General features: G+C 46.5%; 1 protein-coding gene across 3 annotated transcripts in view; it reads left to right on the top strand.

Moving 5' to 3' along the window:
• Positions 1 to 1,341: 1,341 nt before the first annotated feature.
• The window catches only part of MN1 (MN1 proto-oncogene, transcriptional regulator), a 111,560-nt gene continuing 86,232 nt past the window's right edge, over positions 1,342 to 26,669 (top strand). Inside the window, exon 1 of one of the 3 annotated variants that reach the window (XR_010825615.1) lies at positions 1,342 to 5,229. Coding sequence is in view for 2 of the 3 variants with exons in the window: in XM_066979283.1 (XP_066835384.1) it covers positions 1,797 to 5,229 (3,433 nt within the window). In the remaining variant the exon portion in view is untranslated. The remainder of the gene's footprint in view (positions 5,230 to 26,669) is intronic. The other 2 variants (XM_066979283.1, XM_048073838.2) reach the window with 2 other exon arrangements.

Consider the following 26,669-nt stretch of genomic DNA (forward strand, 5'->3'; position numbering starts at 1 on the left):
GGCCCGGCGGGCGGCAGCCGCGATGGTGCCCCCCGACGGCGCCTCCGCCGAGCCCCCGGCGGCCGGGGCTGCGCGCGGGGCGGGCGGGCGGCAGGGGGCGCTGTGCCCGTTCGGAACGGCCGCTCCGACGGCGCGCACGCAGGCGCAGAGGGAGGCGGCGGCGGGCGGGGGCGCGGAGCCCCGGGAGCGCGGGGCCGGGCCGGGCCGGGCCGCGCGGAGGCGCTGGGGGGGGGGGCGCGGGGCCGCTGCGCTGCCGGGCGGCGCGGCCGTAGGCCCGGACCGCGGCCGGCGGGGGCACGGGCCCGGGGGGCCGGCGGCTCCCCTTTGTCACCGCCTTCCCGCTGCGGACGGGACTTGCTTCCCGTTCCTTTGTGCCGCCGTCAGGCTGCGCGGCTCCTGCTTTTTGCCCTGGTACCAGCCCGGCCCCGCAGCCCCCCTCTCCCTTGTCACTTGGCTAAGTAATAATTTCCACGTCCAATTCCATTTCTTTTCTAGTTCTGAAATCTCCGAGCCATCAGCAAGGAGGATAGTTCACATGAAAACTAATTACACAAAATCAATATTTAATCACAGCGCAGCATCCTGATCCTGCAGGAAAAAAAAAAATCCCTTTAAACTCTCCTGCCTCATACCAATACTTCTCGGCCGCATATTTATAGATCTCTCTTTATATTTGTTTATTTTTTTTTTTTTGTGGAGTATTTTTTTTTCTTTTTTAAGCTACTGACACGTGCGAGCTGCGAACACCTCAAGCGCCTCACCCTGCCGGGTGTTTCCAACCCCCCGGCGCTATCGGGCATTTATTTCCCCCCAGGGATGCCGCGCTCCGACAGCCCCGCTCCCGCTCCCGCTGGCCGCGGCCGGACCCCGACGGGGCGCCGCGCTCGGGCTCCGCGCGGTGCCGCCGGCTTCGCTGGGGCGGCCGGAGCGCCCAGCCGCTCCTTCTGCCGGCTCGCCGCGCCGCAGGGGCCGGCCGCGCCCGTGCGCTCGGAGCACCGGGACACGCCGCGGCCGGCGAGCGGCGCAGACCCCGACCCCCGCCGCCCGGTTCCGGCCTCCGCGCCCCGCTCCCCGCCGCGCTTCCCCGACCGCGCTCCGGGACTCCGCCGGCTCGGCCGGGCCGGGGCCGGCACCGGCGGCTCCGCGCGGGCTCCCCCGGCCGCCCGCGTCCCCCCGCGCCGCGGGAGCAGCGGCGGCGCCGGCCCGGGGCAGCGGCCGGAGCGCGCCGAGGGGGCGGGCGGGGCGCGGGGCCGGGCGCTCGGCGGAGCCACCTTAACGGCGAGCCCCGCCCCGGGCCGCGCGGCGCTCATTGGCGCAGCCCCGATGGCTGAAATTCATCGCTGAAATGCAAAACTTGTTGCTGCTCCGCCAGCGCCGGCTGAGAGCGGGGGAGCGCGCGCGAGGGGAGCGCCGCGGAGCCCTCCCAGCGCCCGCCCGCAGCCCCGGCCCCGGCCCCGCCGCCCCGCCGCCGCCGGAGCCCTGCGAGCCGCCGGCCGCGGGCAGCGAGCGGCGAGCGCCCGGCGGGCCGGCGATGCGGCGCGCAGCTGCCGGGCGCCGGAGCCTATGAGCGGCGGCGCGCCGCCCCGTCGGCTCTCGGGCAGCGCAGCGCGGCCGGCGCCGGGCGGCAGCGAGCGGCGAGCCGCCGGGGGTGAGCGCGGGCGGGCGGCCGGTGCCGGTGCCGGCGGCGCGGCGGCGCGGCACGATGTGAGCGGGGCCGCCGAGCCGCGGCGGCCGGTGCGGAGGGCAGCGGGACGGCGGAGCCGCGCGGGCGGCCATGCCCTTCTGAGCCGCGCAGGATGTTCGGGCTGGAGCAGTTCGAGCCGCAGATGAGCAGCCGGAGCGCCGGGCAGGGGGAGCGGGGCTTCGGCCAGCCCGGACTGAGCATGAGCGCGCACTTCAAGGCGCCGGCCTTCCCCGGCGGCGGCCCGGCGGCGGCGGCGGCGGTGGACCCGGCCCTGGGCGCGCTGGGCGAGCCGCCCCTCCTGGGCATGAACATGAGCCTGGCCGGCGACGCGTACGGCTTCCCGGGCCGCGGCCCCGCCGAGCTGCACGGCGGCGGCATGCAGCCGCCGGTGCACGGCTTCTTCGGCGGGCAGCAGCCGCACGGCGGCCACGGCGGCGCCCACCACCCCCACCAGCACCACCCGCACTTCGGCGGCAACTTCGGGCCCGACCCCGGCGCCTCCTGCGTGCACGGCGGCCGGCTCCTGGGCTACAGCGGCGCGCTGGGCGGGCAGACGGCGTTCGCCGACGGCTACGAGCACATGGCCGAGAGCCAGGGCGCCGAGGGCTTCGGACAGCAGCGCCCCGGGAACCTGCCCGACTTCCAGCACCACAGCGCCGGCGCCTCCAGCCACGCCGTGCCGGCGCCCTGCCTGCCCCTCGACCAGTCCCCGAACCGCGCCGCCTCCTTCCACGGGCTGCCGGCGGCCGGCTCCTCCGAGCCCCACGGCCTGGAGCAGCGGCGGCTCCCCGCGCAGGGCGGCGTGGACTCTCTGGAATACAATTACCCCGGCGACGGCCCCGCCGGGCACTTCGAGCTGCCCGTCTTCTCGCCGTCGGAGCCCGAGGGGCAGCTGCCGCACTACGGAGGCGGGCGGCAGGTGCCGGCGGGCGGCAGCTACCCGGGGACACCCTCCCTGCCCCGGGCACCGGGCATGGCCGTGGCCAAGGCGCACCCGCCGCAGCAGCACGGCGTCTTCTTCGAGCGCTTTGGGGGGGCGCGGAAGATGTCCGCCAGCCTGGAGCCGGGGGCCAGCACCAGGCACCCGTTGATGCAGCAGCAGCAGCAGCAGCCGCCGCAGCCGCAGCAGCCGCCGGGCTTGCTGGCCAGACAGAACTCCTGCCCGCCAGCCATCCCTAGGCAACAGCAAACAGAAGCCAATGCTCCCAACCCCAACTTGCAGGACAATGGGCCAATAATGCAGAACCAGCATGCACAGTTTGAATACCCTATTCACAGACTGGAGAACAGGAATATGCATCCCTACACCGACCCCGTGTTTAATATGCAGCACCCTCCTCCACAACAGCCACCAAATCAAAGACTGCAGCACTTCGATGCCCCCTACGTGAGCGTCGCCAAGAGGCCGCGGTTCGACTTCCCCAGCAACCCCGGCGTCGAGCGCTGCGCCTCCTGGGGCGGCAGCATGCACGGCCCCGCCATGGAGAGCCACCTCTCCCCGTCGGCCTACCCCGGCCTGCCGGGCGAGTTCACCCCGCCGGCGCCAGAGGCCTTTGGGGGGCCACTGCCACACGGTGGCCCCGAGCACCCGGCGCTGGCGCAGCGCCAGAACGCAGCCCTGGTGATGAAGCAGATGGCCTCGCGCAGCCAGCAGCGCCTGCGGCCACCCAGCCTGCAGCAGCTGGGGCACCACGGTGAGGTGGGCCCGCCCAGCGGCCTGCCCCCGCCGGCCTTCGAGCGCGAGGCCGGCAGCGGCCGTGGCTTTGACCCGCCGGCGCCGCACCTGGCCCCTGACAGCGCCTGGTTTGCGGGGCCGCCGCCACCCGGGGAGCTGCTCCCGCGGCGCATGGCAGCGCCGGGGCTGCCGGCCGAAGCGGCCCCCCATGAGCTGGGCCTGCAGCCGGGCGGCGCGGCTGTGCTCTTCCGACCGGGCGCTGGCGGGCTGGGGCTGCAAGAGCCGCTGCGGATGGCAGGCGAGGGGCCAGCGCAGGCCCTGCCCTCACCTGGTGTCCACCCGCCCTTCGCGCCTGCCATGGGCGGCCTCTCGCAGCTGCAGTCGCCGGGTGGTGGTGTGTCGCTACCCAATGCCCCTGCTGAGCGACGTGGCCCTGCCGACTTTGCCGCCCAGCCAGGCTTCCCCTTTGGGGCAGCCGCGCGGCAGCCAGCGGCGCACGGCGCTGCGCCCACCCTGAGCGCCTCGCCGGGTGCCTATCCGCCACCCCCACCTGAGTTCCCCCCGCCGCCGCCGCCGCGGCCTGCCGCCAGCAAGCTGGGTGCCCTCTCGCTGGGCTCCTTCAGCAAGCCGGCCAGCAAGGACAACGTCTTCGGGCAGAGCTGCCTGGCCGCCCTCTCCACCGCCTGTCAGAACATGATCGCCAGCCTGGGCGCCCCCAACCTCAACGTCACCTTCAACAAGAAGAGCCCGGCTGAGGCCAAGCGCAAGCTCAGCCAGGCTGAGCCTGACCCGCCGCCGTCAGCTGCCCCGGACTACTTCCCAGCAGGACCGCCGGCAGGCGGGAGCAGCGCGGGCAAGGCGGCAGGTGCTGCCCCGCTGCTGCCTGCCGAGAGCAGCCTCTCGCCCGGCTACGCGCTGGAGCCGGCGGCCAGCGGCGAGGGGAAGGCGGGCGGCGGGCGGGGGCGGGGCCGCCGGAAACGGGACAGTGGGCACGTCAGCCCCGGCACCTTCTTCGAGAAGTTCTCGGCCACGGAGGGCAGCGGGGCTGGCGTCAGCCCTGGGCAGCCGGCGCCGCCAGCTGCGGGGGCCCCGCCAGGGGCTGCAGGCACGGAGCGTGGAGGGGGCACCCCGCATGACAAGCCCCTGACCTCACCCTCCTGGGGCAAGGGTGGCGATCTTCTGCTGGGGGAGCAGCCCGACCTCATGTCGTCGCTGGACAGCGGTATCCAGAGCGTGACCAAGTCGGACGGCAGCTCCCCGCACGTGGACTTTCCTGACGAGGTCAGCACCAGCTACGGCAACGAGGACGAGGTGTCCTCCAGCTCCGACAACACCGTCTCCAAGCCCACCCGCAGCCCGCTGCTAGGCGGCTCGCCCAAGCTGCCCCGTGGGGAGCATGCACTTCTCAACGGACAGAAGCCCCTGGCCCTCGGCCTCCTCAATACATCTACCTCGACCCCTGACAGCTATGGGCTCAGCACCACAGCGGGCGCCCACCCTGGCACACCGGGCATGGAGCAGGTGCGGACCCCCACGAGCACCTCAGCCCAGGATGAGATCCACCCTCTGGAGATCCTGCAGGCGCAGATCCAGCTCCAGCGGCAGCAGTTCAGCATCTCGGAAGACCAGCCCTTGGGGCTGAAGAGCAAAAAGGGGGAGTGCGCAGGGCAGAATGGGGACAGTGACCTGAGCAGTTGTTGCTCAGAGGGCGTTAAGGGTGCCATGAGCACCATTGACCTGGACTCCCTGATGGCGGAGCACAACTCCACCTGGTACCTGCCTGGCGAGAAGGCTCTGATGGAGGGGCAGGAGGAGGACAAGCCCATGGTGCCGTGGGAGAAGCCCAAGCCCCCGAACCCCAGCAAAGAAGGTATCTGTTGCCCTGCGCGGGTTCCCGTGGGGGGAGACCCTGGGCTGCTCTCAGGGCAGGGGAGGTGGTGGGGCTCTGGTCCCTGGACACGGAGCATGCACTGGCCCCAGACCCACTCTGCCCCTTGCGGGAGCCAGGGCAGGTGCTGGGCACTTTCTGGCACCAAGGCTGCCGGATAGTTGTGCTGGGGGTGGCTGATGGAGGGGACAAAGCGCCTGCTGCCCTGTGGGGACCGGCCGGCGCTGAGCGTGGTGGGACTGGCCGCCCCTCGGGTGACGGCCCTGAGCGCGGTGTCCTCTGCCGCCAGCTCTGTCCCCACCGGCTGCCTGGCATGCCCAGGGGCCCCGGGGGTCCTGGGGAGAGGGGCTCATGGCAGAGCTCCGACCACACTCTGGGGTGCAGGGTGCTGAGGAGAGGGGCTCACGGCGGCGCCCTGTCATGCTGCTTGGCGTGGGGCGCTGAGGAGAGGGCTCCCTGCAGAGCCCTGTGCCTTCCGTCCTTTCCAGTCATTTCCTCCAAACTGTTAGAGAAGTCTTCCTAAGCTGTGAAAGCATGTATTTGTTAGTGGTGTTCTCCTGCCGGTTTCAGGTATTTTCCTGCATGTGTTAAAAGCCTGGTAGCAGTGTGATATTAAACTAAAAGGCTCTTGGCATTTATTTTGTTATTAAAAAGGAAATTTAAAATAAGCTTCTGGGTCTGATATAAAACTTGCATAGTTGACATATGCTTAATTTCGACACTAGTTGTCAGTTTTGATCCTTCCCCATGTCCAGAGGGCATCGTAATTCTCGAAGCTCTGAAAAAAATACATTAATGGAAAACCCTCTATTATAAAAGCTTTTTAGGCTAAAGATAATTATGGATTCAACTGGTTTCTATCTTATCTTATCGAATACATATTTTTTTAAGCCGCCTGACTATGTAATATAATGCATAATATATACTGCATAATATAATAGATGCACATGCATTTACCTGCTGTGTGAATGCACACAGGTGATTTCTTGATGCGCTATAAGTACACGTGCATAATTTACGCAGTATAAACTCACTATGTGAGCCTAGGAAAGTTGTTGTTTGGTACTGCTTGTGTAGCTGGGAATTATTTTCATTATGCCTAGTCTTACAGACTGACTTTTTTTAGTATAATGTGCTTAGTAATTTCACTAAGAAAGGTGTTAAGAAAATCAAAAGGGAGCTGAGGTGGTTTGAAAACTCATCAATTTCCTACTCCTAGTTCTGGTTGGCTTTCCAGCTTTGGCTTTCTGAAGCGTGAATCCTAGCCCCCACTGTTTGTCTCTTTGTTCATGTTTAATGCCCAGCTCAGGAGACTCTCATTTGAAGCGGGAGTGTTTAGCATGCACAGCAGACTGTAGGAAGCCCATCAGCATTCTCCATGCTTCACCCAGGCAAGGACATAAATTGGTTTGTTTGGGGCCTTTCTTTTCCATTTTTAAATGGAGTTGCACACAGCATCCTTCCTGGCCCCTTCTCTTTTATTGTTTCTTGTACACAACATCTAGATCTGACTGGATCAATAGCTAGTTAGCACAAATCACAGTTCCTGTCAGTTCTACCTTGGCAGACTCGAACACATATATACATTCTCTCACAACTCACACACACACACACACCCCTCCCTCTGTCATGCATACACCCTCCCTCTCAGACACACACATGCACATAATATGCATATATACAGATATGAACATTTACACACTGTGCTACACTTAAAAATAGATTTTAAAAGAGCAGCTTATTCCATAGATCTTAATTTCATGGAATAAAAAAAGAAAAAAATCCGAACAAGCCTAACAAAACAATGAATAGTCTGTGCTTTTATTAAAAGTGTAATTTGGCTTAGAATTATGTATATTTCATGTATCTGTGTCATATGGAGTGTTGCCTTCTTTAACAGCACTCCTACGTTCACTTTGATCATCACTATTCTTAGTAACATCTAGTGAAATAAGTAATTGCTTTCTGGTCGCGATAACCACAATGTTGCTGTTAAAACAGTTCATCACTTGGAAGGAAAACCATTTAATCAGTGTTCCTATATAAGGATATGTTTTAGTATTTCAGAGAGTAAGCACAAAATAACGAACCAGTTTTACAACAATGGATAGAGGCACTCATTTTGTTTTACACTTGAGTCACTTGAAGGATTTGAATGGACTGGTACTTTGGATGAGGAAATTCATATACACCAGTAGAGAATTTACCATAACTGTTGTTGGAAGTGATAAAGATACAATAGGTGAGATAAAACAGGCCATTCTCTTTGGTTAGTAGAAATAATTTGACTTTACATTACCATACACTTGAGTGTTTGAAACTGTGTTCAAGAAAAGGGCTTTATTTTTCTAGTGATTGAGATTTTAAACCATTCTAGTCAACTGAGATTTGCATCGATGGTATTTTGTCGAGCAGTTCCCTGTTGTACACAGGTAGGATGAATACGCAGGTTTCAGACAGCACTCTTCCAAGTTCCAAGCGGTTACTAAATGTGCTTAGTACTACATTGGAGGAGTGTTTACCGTGGCACACATTTTGTAATGCTGTGTAATATTATTAAGAGTGAAATTAGTTGTTAGACCTAACTTCCCTAACCAACACACATGCGTTGTTGGTGGGCTATTTCATTAGACCTACTGTGATGGGAGAGAAAATGTTCTGTAATTTATTCATAGTATGAGGCTGTTGTGGTGCGTGTTGATTCCTCTGTGGGCTCAGGGAGGGGTGGAAGAAAGGCTCAGACCGGTGTGAATGACCAAGTTTTACCGTGGCAGAGCGCTGAATTCAGCGTGCCGCCTTCTTGCTGCTCTTCTCTGTAGGAGTGGAGTGCGTGTGCGAGAGGGGTTTAAGGCTCTGTTCTACTGCAGCTCTTGGAGGGATATTTTTGTAATTAACAAGCTCTCTAAAACCCAGCAAAACCAGGAACATTTTGAATATTCCATTAATGCCTGGATTACTGATGGAAACAACTTGTTCGAGTTGCTTTAATAACTGTTCACATTCCTTATAACTCATCTCTTTTTCATACTCATAGTGGTATTAAAATGATTTGCTAATACCTAACAGTCTATCCGAGTTTTAAAGGTAGATGACAACAGATAACAGTATTTCAGACACCTGTGCTGTAGGTGCCTGTGTAGTATGTATACACTTATTTAATAATAGCCTTTAGCGAGTTTGGTGTATATGTCTGCATTTTTCTTCTGAATTTAACCTAATGGTGACCGGTCATCGCTTTTCACTGAAATGCAGTTTTCAGTAAGGAATTTTCTCTGATATATAGTATTTCGTACTAACATGTACTGTGGGAAGAGGCTGTTTGTTTGTTTTTCACCAAAAATGCATTATAAAATATCTTCCTTTCCTCTGCCATGCAGCTAGAGCTAGAAGTGAAAAGTGACAATATTTAGTGTAGAGAGGTCATGTTGACTTCCAATACCGTAGCTCTAACTAACAAAGAGTAACGGGATCAAATTCACATAAAAACCTAGCACTAGTGTAATGGGTTTCTGCTCTGCCTGGTTTGACTGAACCAGAACAATTTTCCTTCAGTGACATGTTGATTAGTATTCTCCAGGAACCCAGTAATTAGGTTCTACTGGGCTTTCGGCTTTAGTCTTTAATTGAAATTTTGAAGGTCCCATACTGCATGTGTCAGGTGAAGACATTAAAATGTAACCTAGAACCAAGCAGGTTGATTGGAAAAAATAAGAATATAGTCAGATATCCTGTGGCCGTTGCACTACTCTGTCTGTGCCGATGTGCAAGTGTGGTGCAGCATATTTTAGATATTATCCTTGAGTTTTTGTAAATATTTCATCATAATACCGAACCTACCATTTAAATGAGCCAGCAGGCCAAAACTGTTGAAGAAGCAGGATGTAACATTTGTAAATTAATACCAAATATATTAACAAAAGACAAATTTGGTCCAGATGCAGCTATGAGCCTTTGTTTTCTTTCTTTTCCTAGTATGTTCTGTTGTGTGCTTTTATTTTAAATACAGCTAAATTCTTTGAGAGGTTTTACGAAGGAAGTAGGTTTGTTTACTGGGACTGAGTTTGTCGGACCTCTTGTGAGGTATTTCAAACACTTAAATATCGTTTCAAGCAATATACGATTTAAACGGAATTATACCATAGTAAGGACTGTTGGAAATGAGTTCATTGACTAAGCTCAGTGCACGTTGCAGCGATGAATCTGTGATTCCTGATGATGCTTTGTTTGCTTTAAAGAGCTGTTTAAACGTACACCAGGAATTTTAACTGTTAGTGAAAAAAATGCTATTACGTTTGCCAAGAAGTTATGCGATATATTCCACAGATATGAAATACACATCTTTAATAAATGATCTGGATTAGCAGGCAAACTTATGAGGAAAAAATACTCCCATTGCATATTGTAGAAAAGATTTCAGTGTGCATTAGGTTTGGGTTTAATATGTTCTTTTAAACTCTTCTGATCTATTAAAAAAAATGAAAGGTTGCCTCTGATTGATCTGGTTTCATTTGGGTGACAGTAGTACTCTAATGTCTACTTTGACAAACTATAATTTTTAATATTTTCTTACAAGAAAATGGTCCTGTTTAGAAACATTTTTTTAATAAATATTTTGCAGCACTGTACTTGTAGACTTTTCTGGCAAATATTAGAGAAGGCAAGGGTAGAGTTTTCAGTATTACTTTCTATTGCTGCTATAATGCATTAAAATATTTAAGGCAGAAGGTGTGTGAATTTATTGTGATTTCAGTTAATACCGTAGCCACTCTATTTGCCTTTACATCCGTCTATCCGTCTCTGGATTGTCTAGCTGTATTTGAATTAATGCACATCACAAATTTGGTTTGCACCGTGATACTTTCCTTTAACCAAGTCTGCTATTTTATGATGGTATGTTTTGTTGTGAAATTAGTTTTAACGGGGATATTTTGTACATGCTAAGTGTGAGAGTGTGCATGACATTTGGGGGATATATTTCTTGAAATTAGTGTGTGTGTATGTTTTAGTTCTTTACCTATGATGAAAAAAGAGATGGATTAGACTTCATATGTATCTGTGAGCATAGGTCAGAGCATAGATTTATTCTGATCTATGATGTATTGCTTAGTGTCTGCTCTTCATTTTTAACATGAGATAGCTGCTTTTTTAACAATGATCTAGTGCAACGCTGTGCTATAAAACCATAAATAATTTTACATAAATGCATAAAATTTATTAATAGTCAATACCTGCAAATACAGTTTGTTGTTACTTATATAGAGCAAATGATAAGACATTAAACAGTCTAACCTAAAATTATATAGACTGCCTTTATTTGTAACAGTTGACTCCCTTCTTCTGCAACGTTCAGTATGAGGTTTTGGTATGGCAATATGTCTTTATGTGGCCATATAAAATTTTAGTACTAGACAAATTACTGTACATTTTTAGTCTCAGGTTTCTTGTGTATTTCTTTTAAATGTGAGTAGAGTATCCACAGAAAGAGTGAATCCAGCTCTAAAATGAATCTTCAGGTGGCCCAATATATGTGTTTTTTTTTTTCATACCAAATTTACCAAATATCAGGAACAGTTTAATTACGTAATTGCTAGCACAGACATAGAATATCAAAAGTGACCAGTTAAATTGTGTTCAGTGGGATTCTTCCCTTTTTTGTTATTAGGATAAAATATATCGTTCTTACCATGTTTCAGGCTGGAGTGCTTCATGTGCAAAAGGCATAGATAATTAATTTCAGACTCAAAATACGTATCTATAGCAGGCCTCTGCTCCAGCCAGTAGCAAGCTTTCTGTCAAAGTATTCCTTTTTCTTTCTCCTCCATTGAAAAATCTGAAGCCCTTGAAAATAACAAAATTTGCATCTGTAAATGTATGCTTTTATTTTGTGGGATGTTTTTAAGATGGAGGTGGGTTTTTTTAGGTATATAGAATTACTCGTTTCATTTATTTGAGCGCTGTTCTTAAGAGAGAGCTTCCGTTTATGAGTATATTTAGGACATGGCTTTCTTCTCCACTTCCTCATCATCAAGTTTTTGGGCAAGGGACACAGAGCAGGGCACCTTCTAGAAATTAAATAGGTGAAGCTGTGTAATCTCCCAGGAATTCAAGGTCCACCCTGTCTTTCTTCATCTTGGTTAGAATTTTCAGCTTTTAAAATGTAAACTGTATTTTTCTCTATTTCGTAGATAGACCCAATTTGCACATGGTGTTAATGTGACTGGCTTATGTAAAAATACCAATATTCTTTGCAGTTAGCTGCTTTTCCTTTGCAAAACACATTTTTGTTGATGCAGTTAAAACATTACTAATTATTAGTGACCTTTTTTAATGCAAAGATTTATTATTATTATTTTACAAATTTAAATATATCTTATGGATTATGTGCCAATGTTTCCAAGTCAAATACTTTTTAAATTTAAAGCAGAGAATTGAACAGCTGGATGTCTAATCCATTAATTTTTACAAGCTGACTTTCTTAATACTTCAAAGAGAACATCCTAGGTGACACTGCTTTGCAGCTCCCCTCCTCAACGCCCCTTCTTCTGGCCTCTCCCCCAGCGCTTTCCTCTCAGCCGTCATATACAGCTCATCTCCTTGCAAATGACAAAAGCATATGTATGTGGGGAATGCATTTTCCTTAGTTGATGTAATTAGTTGTATGACTTGATGATCCAGAAATGTACTCTCTATTAAGTGTTGTACTTTCTGTCTATATACTGATGCAAAAAATATTGTAGTTACCTTTTTGTCTAGTAGCTTTCCCCCCTTATTTATTTTTCTATAGCAGCACAAGTGTTTGTGTTCAGCAGCCTTGTGTTTTGGGCTGGTGTGTTTCAAGACAAATCTAGAATGTATCCCTTTCAGCTGGCTCTGACCCCTGCCAGCCATTTTTAAATATGAGTTTACAAAGTTTCGTCTGGCCTCAATTATATAGTAACTGTTCATTATATCTTAGGATTTCGTTCCCTGATGTGCATGCATTGGTATCTGGTAGCTCCCGAAAATGAACCATTTCTTGTCTACATGCTTAACTTGTGCTGTGTGTCTTTAGTTGCATAAGTCATGTGTGTTTGTTTCAAATTTTAGCAGTCTATTTGTGTCTGTTTGGTATTTTAGCATAAAAATGCAGTGCATGACATTGCGCTGTCTAATTTTTTATTAGCTTTTGAGGTTTGTCTGAAGAAGCTTTTTTTTGTTTTGATAAGCAGAAATCTGGTTATGTTTAAGTGCTGCATAGATAGATTTTTACATTAAAATAAATACAATTTATTTGCGAGTAAACACAGAAACAACACGTGTGAGCTCTGAAGAGCTCTGCTAGTTCCTCGCTGCAGAATGTTGTATTAGAGACTGTGCTACAGCCTTTCTCTAGTGGCTGGTTTGCCTGACCTTTTGGATATATCTTTTTCTGTGTGGAGCCTTTAAAAGATGAGATGAGGAAACTGAGTTGCTGCCTTTTTATTTTTTTTCTTTTAACTCTCTTAGCTTGAATTCTGACTGCTGGGCCTTTAGGACTTGACATTCTTGATCACAGAAAAACCTTTAATCAGTCAGCAGTTGTGAAAGTGTGTGGGTTTTTTTTGTTTGTTTGTTTTTGTGGTAAAATATATTTCTTAGAGTTAAGTCTGCATTTAATTAATTTTGTGAATTAGTATTCACAAAATACTAGAAAGCATTTGTATTGCTAATAGAAAGATCATCCTGAGGCTGAGGAAGCATAGTTAATTGAAAAAGCAGCCATTTGTAAAGTGAGGAAAATCTTAAAACACTTCATACCCTAATTAAGAATATACTCCTAATTTAAAATTGAAAATTTTAATTTGCAGTGTGAAGCAGGTACATGGAAAAAAACCTGGAAATGGTTCTATCCTTCCTTCCTCCTCAACCTCCCAAAATGCAGGTTAAAAAGAATGGCACAACTTTTTTTAAATTTATTTATATTTTGTAAATACCCTGAAGCTGTTTTGCTATGAAGATATAAATTGATTTATTAGCATAGGAAATGGAGGCTGGACTAAGATTATTATCCGGTCCGAATTTTAGGATCTCCTTCCTAGAGAAATCTGCCCCCTCCCCTTTTTTTAGAATATATGTAATCTTTCCCTATCATGGCATTTTAAAGCCTTTTGGTCTTGGATAATAAGAGAACTCATAAAAAGCACGCGATGACAGCGGATGATATCTAAAAAACAGAAATGCAAATGCGTGCCAGCAAGGGCTGCGTCCCCAGGGACCCTGCGTCCGCGTTCCCTCCCAGCCGCTGCTGGAGGTGACGCTCTCGATTGTCTGTGAGGTTAAAGCAGGCGGAGAGAGGCTGTGTGAGTATTCCTGTCTCTTGGCTAGATGGCACAGTTGGTCAAGTCATTACCATTGCACTTATGGATGCTTGGGTATTTGTTTGATTTAGATCACAGTGGAGTATATATCGAGGTCCCACTCTATTATTATTTTTATTATTTAAGATCATATGTATCGCGCCGTAAACTGACACGGAGCTTTATGCTGTACTTCAGAAGCCCAGGAGACATTCCCCCGGCTCAAGCTTTGCAGCCCAAGCCAGATGAAATGTGGTGCTGCGCAGCGGGTGCTGGCCAGCGCCCGGTGCCCCTGCGCGGCCGCAGAGGGGGAGGCGCCGTGGGGCGCGGAGCCGGGGGCCGTGGGGCAGGTGGCGGTGCTGGGTGGGCCGCGGGGCCAGGGCGGCGCGCAGCGGGCCGCTGCTGCCCTCGCAGGGTGTGCAGAAGCAGCGTGCCTCAGGAAGCGGAGCGGGGAGCACCTTGTCCCGCTTGGTGGGCTGAGCGCTGGGTCACTTGCCTTCTGTCGCGTTCGGCGGTGGGAAGGGCACAGCGGTGCTGCCCTCCTCGGTGGGGTATTTCTTCTCCCCTGGAAAAAAGGGAGGCGGCAACTATGGATCTTCTGACACGGCGTGTGAATGTAATAACCTAAATACATTTCTCGGTCTGAGCAACAGGAAAAAGAAACTGACGTGATGTGAGTTTTCACCTCCTCCAGAAACCTAGGGATAGAAGAATCATGGGTGTTTCTTTTCTCCTCTCTCTTCTGGGAGGAGGGAAGAGGAAGATCTTCCCCCCTGCCAACACATGTGCTTCGATGACTTGCACTAGCTTGTAAATAACGGCAGTACGGCATCACCTCGTTTCTTGTGGTATAAACCTGTAGTTGTCCTGATGTCATACTGCTAAAAAAAGGACATCTCTTAGATGTGCAAGGCAGCTGGATGACTTTTTACATTTAATGTTATAGGTGTTTTTGATCTGACTCATTTGTTTTACTAATTTTTATTCGTTCCAGAATGATGCACTGATCTTTTTTTTTTTTTTTGCGCAATCTGAAGAACAGCCCATTTCCAGACCAAATAGTATTTTAAAAGCAGGGAAATAATAGAAATGTGCCTATTGTTTGTATTCTACCCCCACCTCACTCCCAAAGGAATTCCACAGTAATCATAATGAAAATTGCCACAATCTATGAAACAATAATTCTGCAACACTTCAAAAAATAGTGTTATCATTCAAAGTGCAAAGCAGCTGGTATTTTATGATGGAACAGATTTTATGGTTGCTGGATATAGGGTCAAACACTTGCAACACATTCTTGATTTAAACAAACCAAAAGTACAAGTGCTTTTTTGAAGATAAAATCAGTACATTTTCATTTTTTTTTATTATTATTTTTTATTTTTTATGTTAGATACTGTAGTTCCCTTTTCTAAATATAGATACATGCTGTTCTTTTTATGCTAGGAGAAAAAGCTAGTATCCCAACTCCGGTTGCTCTCTATACAAGTGCTTAAGTTTTAGAGGCAGAGGGAAAAGTAGGACTTTGTCAAGTACAATTAAAATCTCATATTAGCAATTTTGAGTTAGGAAGAAGGGAGAGGGGGAGGGAGGGAGAGAGAGAGAGAGAGAGAGAGAGGGTGGCTAGCAAGTGACTTCTTCATTCTGGTTCTTTTTTACCATTTTCAGTCAATGGGATGTTTTATACCATCTTTTTTAATTCATTGTAGCTGTCTGCAAAATGGATGTGAATTCAGATGGCTCAAAAACAGCGCTAGGAGACTGTGGCTATTGTCACATGAAAATCTGTGGTGAACTCGGCAGTAACCACAGTTATTTGGTTAACCTTTAAACTCTGCATGCAAAATAGTACTACATGTTATATGAGAAAGTCATTTGTTCTGTAGATTAAGCAAGTTAATATACTGAATTCCTGATTTTTCTTACTTTAACAGAGGTACGTAGGAAAAATGAAGAAATTAATTTGCTGCTTCTAGATACACCGTTTTTCTGGACTGTAGGGAAGGTTTGTTGTAGTCTGTGGTCAAAACTCTCTGATAAGGGCTCGTCAAAGTGCAGCCTGAATTTCTTGCTGCAGGTATAGTACTGTGAATCTTGTTTTTATGGGCTGACAGACTTTTGCTTTTAAAACGTCGTTTGTTTGTTTGTTTGTTTTTTAAACAAACCAATGAAGTTTTATTCCAAGTAATTATCCAAATTCTCCTGTATTCCTGAGTGATTCAAAAGTAGATTAAAAAGTCTCTTCCTTGAATCAGACAAGTATGAACTTCAAGAGCTGGAAAAACATACATTGAGAGATTGTGATATAATTACATTTTTATGTCTACCTATTAAGCATAATGAAGGGTTGGTTGTTGGCCTTAAATTTGGAAATTGCTTACTGTAAAGCTTAAAACAGAAGTAGATTCCTGTAATTACTGCTTTGCAGTGAGAAGTATGGCTAGGTAAAGGGAATAAAAGCTATTCATTGTCCAGTTGTATTTCCATAACTGTTTCACTTTTATATACCTGTTTTGAAGGATAAAATTATTTGTTATACTAATTTTCAGAAATAAGCTTAAAAAAGTCAACACGGGAAAAAATGAGGTGAAGAATATCAAATGAAGAACAACTAGAAAATATACAACTTTAACTTCGTTACATTATTTGTATTATCTGATACATTATTTGCAGAATCAGTTTGTTTATTAAACACAAGGCCAGTATGCTATTTTGTTTTGTGCTGACTTGAGTTTGAGATACTTGATGGTAAAAGTTTTTTAAATTTCAGATTTAATGTTCACCCTTAATTGTACCAGATGAGGCAAACCTAGTCAAACATTGTCCAGTCAGTTCGAGTCTGCTTTCACTTTTCCTTGGGTTTATTCTTTTTGCCTGATGGCAATGTGTCAGGCAAATTTGGATCCTAGTGTCAATTGCTTGAAATTAGTGTTTAGATTATACCCAATTTGAAATTGTATGGAACTATTTATAGTGAGAAGTGAGCATTTGTTTATGATGATAAAAATATTTTCATTTCCTTTTTTTTTTTTTCCATTGTATGTACTAGTAAATAGTATAACTCAGAATATTCCTGTGCAGTTTTTCAAAGCGATCACACAGCACCATTTTACTCTTTGCGTATGTTTGGGACTCTGCTACATTGAAGAGGAGCTGTTTGTGATTCATGCATGGAAGAAGAGAAAGACCAAGCCTTCTCTTGTTCCTTAGAAAAAAATACCTAAACTACAGCCTTTTTCCTCTCCCTGTCTAAAACACGGCTTACATCATTAAGGTTTTTTTTTCGCTCTCCTTTTGCTACCATCTTTTAACGTGTATTTTACTTGCCTTTTCCCTCCTTTTTGTGGAGCTTCTCTTGGAACCTGCTTTAGGGAGTTGTATTTTAAATGTTTTTGAAGACCACTCCTGCTTTCCGCAGTGGTCTGGCCCAAATAGAAAAGTGAAAAGTTCCCATTACTGAGCTGTAAAAGAATACTGTAAATGGGTTATGCAGGAAAAAAAACCATTTAGATAAAAATGCAATTTTCCCTTTCACACACACTGCTAAGAATTAATAGCACATTCTTTCTAAATGGGTACTTCTATATTATATTTTCACCTTAATGAAATTCTTTCCGAAACAGGAGTGTTTCATTTAAAATTTTAGAGCAAAATTGATCTGTCTTTAATTCTCAGTGCTTCTCTCTCTCTTTCCTCCCCTTCCCCCCCCCACACTTAAATCTCGCTGAAAAGACTATTATAGACTCTGTTGGAACTTTCTGGAAAATACCCAGCAGGTTCACAGGTGTGTTTCAGACAGTATCACAATTTGTCTCTCCCTTCCCTTCACAGGGTGCAAGTTACGGGGCATTCCTTACCCGCATCTCGATTCGTGCTTTTGATTGAGCGATGCGTGTGCCACTTGTCTTTTGCTGGCTGTTACTCGGCCTGCGTCCGTGAAGCAGTGGTGACAATAATGTGTTGCTTCCAAGTCATTTTTGCAAGAAGTACTGCAAAAGAGAGGACTACCCAAACCGAAGGTTGGATTCTGCTTGGTGGTCTCTGTTGGGAAATGCTCCATCACTGCAGCACCCCTAAAGCAGAGGCGGTGTGCTGGAGTGCATTGTTACCTAACAGCACAAATTAATGTTCTGCAAAAACACGGTGTTTTCTTTGCATCCATGATTTTAATACAAGCGTTCTCTCTAAAAAGCAGGTAACTGCCTAACGCGGCAGACGAGAGGGAGGGGTGCCTAGTGGCAGCACTAGGCGGGTGCTTGCGGGGCTGTCCCACGTGCAGCCTGCCCCGATGGTGGCGGGACAGTCGTGGGAACTGGTCTCAGCGGGACACGGGGGCTGGAGGTTTCACACAGCGTGGAGGTGTAAGCACGTAGCTAATTTCAGGTGACAGTAATTTCTTTCCATCTGCGGTGTTAGCATTTCCGTGCTGTTTTCTTTTTAGAGCAATTATATCACGAACAGGCCCCGATGTATTGCTGTCACTGACTCTGGCTTCATGCAGTCATGGGTCATTAGCTTGCACATGTGAAAGCCAAGGTATTTTTTCTTCCTTCTGACAGCTTTTCCTTGGATTAGAAGGAGCAGCTCTCTGATATGAGTGAGTAGCGGCGATTCTTCCATTGATGCAGGTATTCGTAAGACAAGCAAGTGCATTTGGGGTATAGCAGACTTCCCAGCCAGTATGCAGTAATGTCATAAACAGCCAGTCTCAAGAGATAGAAAACCAGAGCATACGTTCATGCTTTTAAACTGTTTCCTTTTTAAGAGTTTTTAATATAATGGCGGGAACAACCTTTATCGTAGGAATAGGACTGACAGAAAGATGCCTGCTTCAAGCAGCTTTTCATTGCTGAGTTGCAGTGGGAAAAATGCTTTTATTAAATAAACTGTTTGGTGTTCTCATAGTATTAGTAAAGTAGTTCCTAGGTATAAACAATGCTTGTAGTGATGAAGACATGGATAGAGTTGATATACCTGAAAACCCCCATGTTCAAAATAAAAATGTACTTTGACAACAACACAAACTGCTTATGACAAACTGCTCTTGGAGGGACTTTTTGCTTGGGATATCCTCCAAAATGTGAAATACGGGAAAAACATAAGGAAACATCTTGTAAAGCCACTGTAGAGCACTTGTCCATAATACTGCTTGAAAATGTAATTTTGGACACCTTAGTTGAAACCAAAATCTAGCTGGACTATTGCAGGCATCCTGTATTGAGATTTTAATGGCTTTTTTTTTCCTCAATTTTTCTTCCCTGCTTGTGTTTATAGGGCCTGCTCCTGTGTAACTGCAGTCAGTGAAAATACTGGTGTTGACTTAAATGTTAAGTAAACACAATCAAAGAAGAAAACAGTGTTTGTGTGAGTCCATATTTGTTAGTTTGTTTTGAAAGTCAGGCTGGAACTGCAAAGTAAACAGTCTTGAAAATGATCTGAAGCATTTGTCACCAGGGTAAGTCAGTCTAGTGTCCAAGAGGTCAAAATATGCCCCATCACCACCTACTGCATTTCAGACAAAAGAATGGTAGGATGCGGTTTTGATGCAGAGGCAGCTAGTGCTTTGACAAACTTTGAGTTTATTTTTTTGTTTATTTATTTATGTATTTATTTATGGGTGGACAGCAGTGCTTTATTCAAAACCATATGCCTTTTTTAAAGTCGATGGGAAGTAAATTTGCGCATGCTGCAGGGGCAAAGAAGTTCCTCACTCCGTCTGCTAACAGTCTTGTATTCATTCAGACTTACTCTTTGCCACCTGAGGAAGGTTGTGACATCGTTACATTGCCCTATGTTTTGTGCATAGAGTTTGCACGGAAACAACCTGCTTCAGTAGGTTCCTCCTTCCCCCTCCCGACTTGTGGATTGCTGGGAAATGGATCACAAAACTCTGGAGCACGTTGTTCAAAATGTATTCTCGAGCTTCCTTAACAAGTATTTATCAGTTTGTGCACTCCAAATTGGAAGCATTTGCAACTTTCAATTTGTGTTGCTACGTTACTGAAGTGACCTCGTATTGTTTTGTTCCCTTTCTGACTCTTGCTCCTAACACTGCGCTTAATACAAATTCTGTTTTTAAAAGGAGTGTTTATAGTCAGTGAGTCTTTGACTACTTACAGTAGTTTTCCGATAGCCTTCCAGTCAAAGATGAAAAAAATACTATACTTTTTATTATATGGGTTACATAATAGCTATTTATTCAGTCACAAAACTTCCCTTTTGTAATTCACTTTTTGTGAATCATGGTAGTTCAGTGAAGATTTTAAATCATGGTTTTTACAACCAAATACACAATTCTCTGGAAGCAATGTTGAAAATTTAAATATTTCAGTGTAGTTATTTGTAACTCACCAGTTTCGTATTAATAGAAGATTGGTTCTTGAGTTTTTGTGTAAAATTAAATGTAAACCCCCCCCCCCCAAAAAAAAAAAGATTGCTCAAAATAACTCTTGACAACAAATATTTCTGAATAGTTAGTCTGCTTTCTCATTTGTTGTACTTGAAAATGTATAGTGTTACACCGAGCGCTATTTTTTATTATTATACAGAGGAGCTCTGGAATCCTGATGAATTCCGAGTCCTTATTTTGCTGTGGGGCAAAACCACATGCAAATGCAGAGCCTTGATTATCTGCCGTTCACTAAACATCACTGTGCCGCACTACTCCCCCTGCTCTTGAGGTGAAAAAAAATTACTACTGAGCCTGAGTGTCTAGGTCTTGTGCAGCCATTTTATTTTTAGGACGTTGGAGTCTTAGAAGGAAAAAGAAATAGAACTAGCCAAACTACCGGCTGCCCCCAGACTCCTGTTGGCCAGTTTTGGTGCTGTAGGACAAAAGTGCCTGCCAGTGAAAGTGTTTGCTACCCTTCTGTGAACGGTTAACCGTTGAAGGAACTCTGCTTGATTCCACTTTAGGTATGAATTTCTTATTTATCACTTTTTTTTTTCCTCTGTTGGTGCTAATTGTACCTGGCACACACACTGCATAATAAGTTGTACATTTAAGCATTAGTTGTTACAGTAAAAATCTTAATGGCCATTGTTTGTTTGCTTGCTTTTTAAATAGAAACAACAACAACAAAAACACTTCTCATCTTCCAAGACACTGCTGTTAAAATAATTTTCTCTTTGAACATGTCAGGATTCTGTCTTTGATTATATACTGGATTGTCTCTCGTCGTTGTATAATGATTTTTTTTGATAGAAAGACATTTTTCAGTTCATCACAGTTCATCCTCAATCCCAGTGCTACTTTTTTTTTTTTAAAGAGACTATGTATATAAGGTATTTAAGAATGTAGATAGTCAAGAAAATAATGGGTTTTGATTTTATATTTTCCTGTGATTTTTATCAAAATCCTATGTGATATATAGCTTCCTTTTACAATTTGAACGTGCACTTTCAAAATAGCCCTTTCTTCGACTCTCCTTTTTTCCTTTGCATGAGAAATCATTTCAGATTTTTCTTCCTCATTTTCATTTGCTGTTTTGATGATTTACACCACACAAAATTCTCAGTAATTCTACCACCAGTTTATTTAGATTTATAAAAGTTTAGGAAAATAAGAGAATGAAAAAGTGGGTTTAGAAAACCACATAATGCTCATTCTGTTACTAAATGGATGTGCGAAATGATTTTTTTCTATTTTGTGTACTGCTATTCTCTGAAGCTGGAAAAGCCTTAGAAAACTAATGTTGGAAAAGAAAATGGGAGGAGATAAGTGATTGAAAAGGCATTAACGCTCATTTTTGTGCTTACTGAGAAAAAGGGAAAGAGGAGAGGATGAATGATCGCGGCCAACTTTTAAAAATACATGTGAAAATTAAAAAACGTTTGGAAAGGGGAGTGGGCTGGTGCTGTGTGGTAACACCATTCTCTCGGCAGCTCTGCTGTTCAGCATCGCTGCTCTCCGCTGTCTGCCGTGTGGGAGTGGTGGAGGCATGGCTCCAGCTATGCCGCTCCAGTGACTTTGAGGCCGGTTGGCTTGTTTGCTTGCTTGCTTTCAAGGTGTCTATCTGGCCTCGGGGCCCGGTGCTCTGCCGCTAGACCCTGCCTTCTCTGCTCTCCGTGGAGGGCTTGTTCGAAGCAGGGCAAGCACTCGCTGAGGCTGCTGCCACCAGAAGCTGTTTTCTGTTCTGCGTGGGGTGTGCTGGTGGTCTGCCCCTTTCCCTGGGGACACGAGGTTACCTCTAGGCTGTGACTGGGCATGTTGCAGGTCTCCGGGAGGGCAGGGCACTGGGAGCCGCGCTCCCATCCACAGGGCAGGGGCTGGTGCGGAGACGCGCCGCTTGTTCAGCCTGGCGCCTTAAGCTGTGGTGCCCTGCTGGGTGTGACGTTCACGATAAAATCAGAGGGCAGGGGACTTCTGAAAGGCAGGGCTCTCTGGAAGGACTTCCCAAGCCTTCCAGAACAAAGTGAAAGCACACGGGCAATAGTTCGGGTTCCGCGTTTCAGCCTTGCGTGGGTGAAATCATTTTGGTCTGTGTGTATGCAAGAGTGCTTCCATCACTGAGTGATGTTGATGGCACAGGGTAGTGGGAAAACTGGATGAAAATGGGATTGGTAGAGCTGCGTCAAGCCGCGAACAGCTTCGTCCCTTGGGAAGTGGTTCTTCTACAGAAATGGCGGCAGACCCAAAGCCCGGGCAGTGCCTAGAGGCCGGTATCTGATCGCTGTGTGCATGTGCACTTACAGTATGGTATTGTCCAAATGCACTACTTAATGTGTATATTTTTTCAAAGTGTTAAATACAACTAAATCAAAAGATAACCTCTGTTAAGGTTTGCCTATTTGATTTCATTTGATAGAATTCCTTGCTGTAGTGTTTGTAAATCCTAGATGTTTTTTTGAGCAGGAGCTCTCTTGCCTTGTGTTTTGTAAGGAAAGAGCTAAAAAGAACTCGCTGTATCTTTAAACGTATGGATCCTCAAAACCTCCCTAGGAAGAAGAAGGGGGAAGGGACCCTTTCAGGATTAATTAAACAGAGATGTCTTGCCAGTAGACTTCAGGGTTTTACTGATAAACACCAGCCCATCACCCATGTCTGGTGGTGGCTGCTATTATTTAATCACAGCTATTAAAAGAAATCTGAGAAATCTTTCCTTTCTCCTCCTCCCGTCTTCCATTTATCTGTCCTCCCAACCTGTTTGTTTGTGTATGGTTAAGTTTTCTGTGCCAGTGAGAAGCAGAGTGGAAATGTCAGGGGTCAGGCTGCAGGCAGGCAGGGGAGCAGTCAGCCCAGCTTCAGCTGCAGTCTTTGACTTTCTGAGAAATCTGAGATATGTTCCAGGCAAGATTAACTCTTTGCAGCACAGCTGCCTTGCTGTGCCTGAAGAATATGAGTGAAGATGGGTATGTTAAGAAATTGGTTTCAGTCTCTGTCATGCGTATATCCTTGTAGTTTAATTGGTGGTGGGTGCTATTGCTTTCATTTCATTCACCCTCTTATCTAAGACGAGCAGGCCTAAAATTTCATCTGTCTTGGCAGCCGTGCATCTGGAAGATGAGGCTGCATGGATACAAACCTGAGAAGGAAGGAGGATAGAATAATTTATTGCAGTGCTGTTATGGATACCTGTTTCTCAGCGTATTTTCCAGGAAACAAAGCATTCATCCACAAAGGGCGTGATACTTCTTTTTGAAGATACCTTTTTGAGTAGAGGCATGACTCGGAGGTTGCCACTCAGAAGGTGTCTAAAAAAGATTCTAAATGCTCTTGTCTTCAGAATAACCAGTTCTGACGTTGGACCAGTTAACCTAGTATCCCACATGCTTTAAGATACATGTTGTGCAGCGTGCTAAGTGTGCAACAGCCCTGGCTGGTGGAGAAGTGACAGCTGGAGTTTGATGGGGGTTTTGGTTGGGTGACTCACGTGGCACTACCTGCATCTCACCCTGCCTGTGCAAATGAAACGTGAGTCAGCTGAGGGTGGAGATTTTTGTTTGTTTGTTGTCTTCCCGGCATTTGTATTACAGTAGTGAACTGGGGTTCTTAAAATCTAAGTCTTGCCTGGTTTGACAGCAACAAAGTGCAAACAGTGCCCTGTTTGAGACAGTTACAGGTAAAGACTGGAGGTAGCCCTTACACACTGGATAGTAGCTTCTTCATATTTGTCTTTATTTCCATAGCAACGTTGTTCCTTTAGAACTTGCACATATTGAACAAATGGACCTTTATACGGGGAGCAGGATGTGCAGGAGGGCGTGAAGGGACAGTCATCCCTGATGAGTGCTGGAGTTGCATTTGTGAACAAAGTCTTTTCACACAGGGGTCTTGGTCTAGCTGCTTTGTTTCTGATCTTATGAAGGTGTCTGTAAGCTTTAAACTTCTTGGAGACCTTGTGCATGGGCAAGTTACTTGCTGTTGTCTAATTAGCATGCACCCACGAGATTATTCCGTGCTACATAACCACTTTTTATAGGGGTGATGAATAGTCCACCACAAATTTCTTTGTTTTAACTTATGTGAGTTAAGTAATGTTATCATTTGTGTCTGGAAGAATGAAGCCATTTGTGCTAGCATTCATCTCTGAATGGCTCCCTGCCAGGCCTAGAGCATATCGGGCTGCAGGGATGTTTCTGTTTTCTCTTTCACCATTTGTTCTGTGCCTTTGCAAGTCCACAGCTCAGCAGTGGGTGAAATAGATGCTGCTTTCCCTACGTGTACTTGTGCAGAAGCATTCTGTGTTCATGTCACTTCATGCTATTTGCATACTGTATTTGCTTTAAACTTACTTTCCTCCACCGGTTCTCTGCTAACTTAGTTAATGTAAAGTCGTGCTGCTCGGCTGAGCCTTGAGGAAAGAGCTTTACTGAGTCTGTAGATTTTTCTTCTGGAGGCTGGGTGATCAAGGAAAAAGCTGGGACCCTCCCTTCTAGTGTCTGTGCTTCTGTAATAAATGTTGTAAAAGAAAGCGCTGTTCAGCTAATATATTACTCCTAAATGTCGGGATATCTGTTTGTCACTGTGATGTTAGATTCTAGATTAGCCCCTGTGAGAGGTGTTAAAAAAATTCAGGGATCCTGTGTACAAATCTTCACTTAAATTGAACAATTCAACATCTTACTGCCCTGCTTGATAGGCTGTTGTAAAAGTGTCATCTAGAAACCAGCTTTTGTTTCCATCTTAGTGCTGAATGTTTGTAGGCATGGCCAAGGTAAGACCAAGATTTATCCAAATCTAAATCCATATTATGAGCAGTTTTAACAAATAGCTGCAGTTGCATACGGGGCACAAATGAACTTCAGTTTCTCATTTGCTACTCCTATATAGACTCCCCCTCACAGTAAGATATGCAGAAACACGTTTATGCTTTGATGTATCACCACTCCCGTGGTTTGGTGCTACTGAGTCCTGCACCCTTTCCCTGCAGTTTCTGCACATTTATAAATGGAGGTTGGCACTTCTGGGGTTCTTGTCCCTAACTGCTATAAAGCAGAGGCTTCACAACTGCTAGCATAAAGTGGAAAGCTAATTGTGTGTTATTGTTTCATTTTCCAGTGACATTGAAATTGTTGGGGGTCATAGATCACATGAGTATATGGCTAGAAAGTAAACGTGGGCCCATACTTGTGGCTTTAGGTTTGAAGATGAGACTGTCCATATTGTGTTGTACTGGCCCATTTTGTTGATTTACTGGCTTTTGAAACTTTAAAGTTAACTTTTAGTTGAAGCAGTGAAAGTCTGTCTATCCATGACTTTGTTCCTTGAACAGCTGTTTGCTCCTGATTTGTTTCTATTCTGAGAATGTCATGAAGACTCTCCACAGTGAGGGACAATTGGAAGAAAAAGATGAGCTCATGTTTTTCTTATCCTAATAGTGACACTTATAGGCTTCCCTAAGAAAGCCAGGTTTCTTTGTGTTGTGTTTTTTAAGGTGAATTTCCCTCACTGCCATTTCTCTTTCACATGGCCGTGTATTTATTTTATCTGATGATTTTTTGTTTTATTTTTTCTCCAGATAGATTTACTTTAAAAAAAATGCTGTTCAAACAAACCTTCGTCCTCCATCAGGTTTATGACCTCCAGCTGAATCAACATATCTTTCTGCTGCTTTATGGAATATTTCTGAATACACTAAATCCATTATTTGGCAACAACATTTACATCTCTTTTTGCAGCCAAAATCAAACGTTGGGTATACCAGAATTTGAGATTTTTCTGTTGTAGAAAACTTTTGAATCTTGTTGAACAAACTCAGGCTTTCTGACGTCTTCTTTTTTTTTTTTTTTTTTGAGTTACTTTTCTTAGACTATTTAGAAATTGTCCACAAATTACTAGGAATTTGCAAATCACAATTTGAAAACGATTGTTTTTGGAGTGGTACGTCTGTGCCTTCTGTGTTCATTGGCACAGGGTGGGCTGGGTGGCTTCCATCTCTGATGTGTGTCTCTGCAGATTCTTAGGGTGAGACTTAGGCTTTGTTCTTTGGTCTCTGGTCCTGTTTTATTCTTACTCAGCGGTGAAAGTGCTTGAACTCCTTTTGATTTTAGGGAAGCTGTTTCCCAAGGCCTTCTCTTATAAGCCACTACTTCCAAAACCAACAAGCTGCAGCTGGAGGTGTCCTAAAGAGGAATGAGATGTATTTCAAGGTGACGCTATAAATAAATGGGATGAAATAGATAAAGATCCTGGATGCTGTTTCTTCTTGCTTACTGTAAGCCTTTGGTAAACTACAGTTGTATTTTCACAAATATCCTTGAGCTCGTGTGGTTTAACCCAGAGCGTTAATGTACATTATCACCATTTCTTCGTGTGCAAGAGCCTCAGATGTGTGAGGCCCCTGGGAGCGATTGACTTTGCCTGTGGCAGTTTTGTATTATGGTCTCTCGTAATTGTGAATTATAGATATGGCAGAGGCAGTTCCAGGAGCTGCAGGCAAAACTGGGGAGAAGGTGGAAGGAACTGAAGGATGAACCTCTTGTAGCAGCTGGAGGACTCTAGATACCCCTGCCCTGGCAGCCAAGCTGGATGCAGATCTGACTTTGGGATATGAGAATATTGCTTCTGTTGATTTCTTTGGGAACAAAATGACTACATACGTAAAAGGCTTCATCCAACTGTATCTAAGCCTTCTCCTCACAAGAGATTGATAATATTTCAGAGAC

Source organism: Anser cygnoides, chromosome 17 (genome assembly GCF_040182565.1).
Source record: "Anser cygnoides isolate HZ-2024a breed goose chromosome 17, Taihu_goose_T2T_genome, whole genome shotgun sequence".
Lineage (NCBI taxonomy): Eukaryota > Metazoa > Chordata > Aves > Anseriformes > Anatidae > Anser > Anser cygnoides.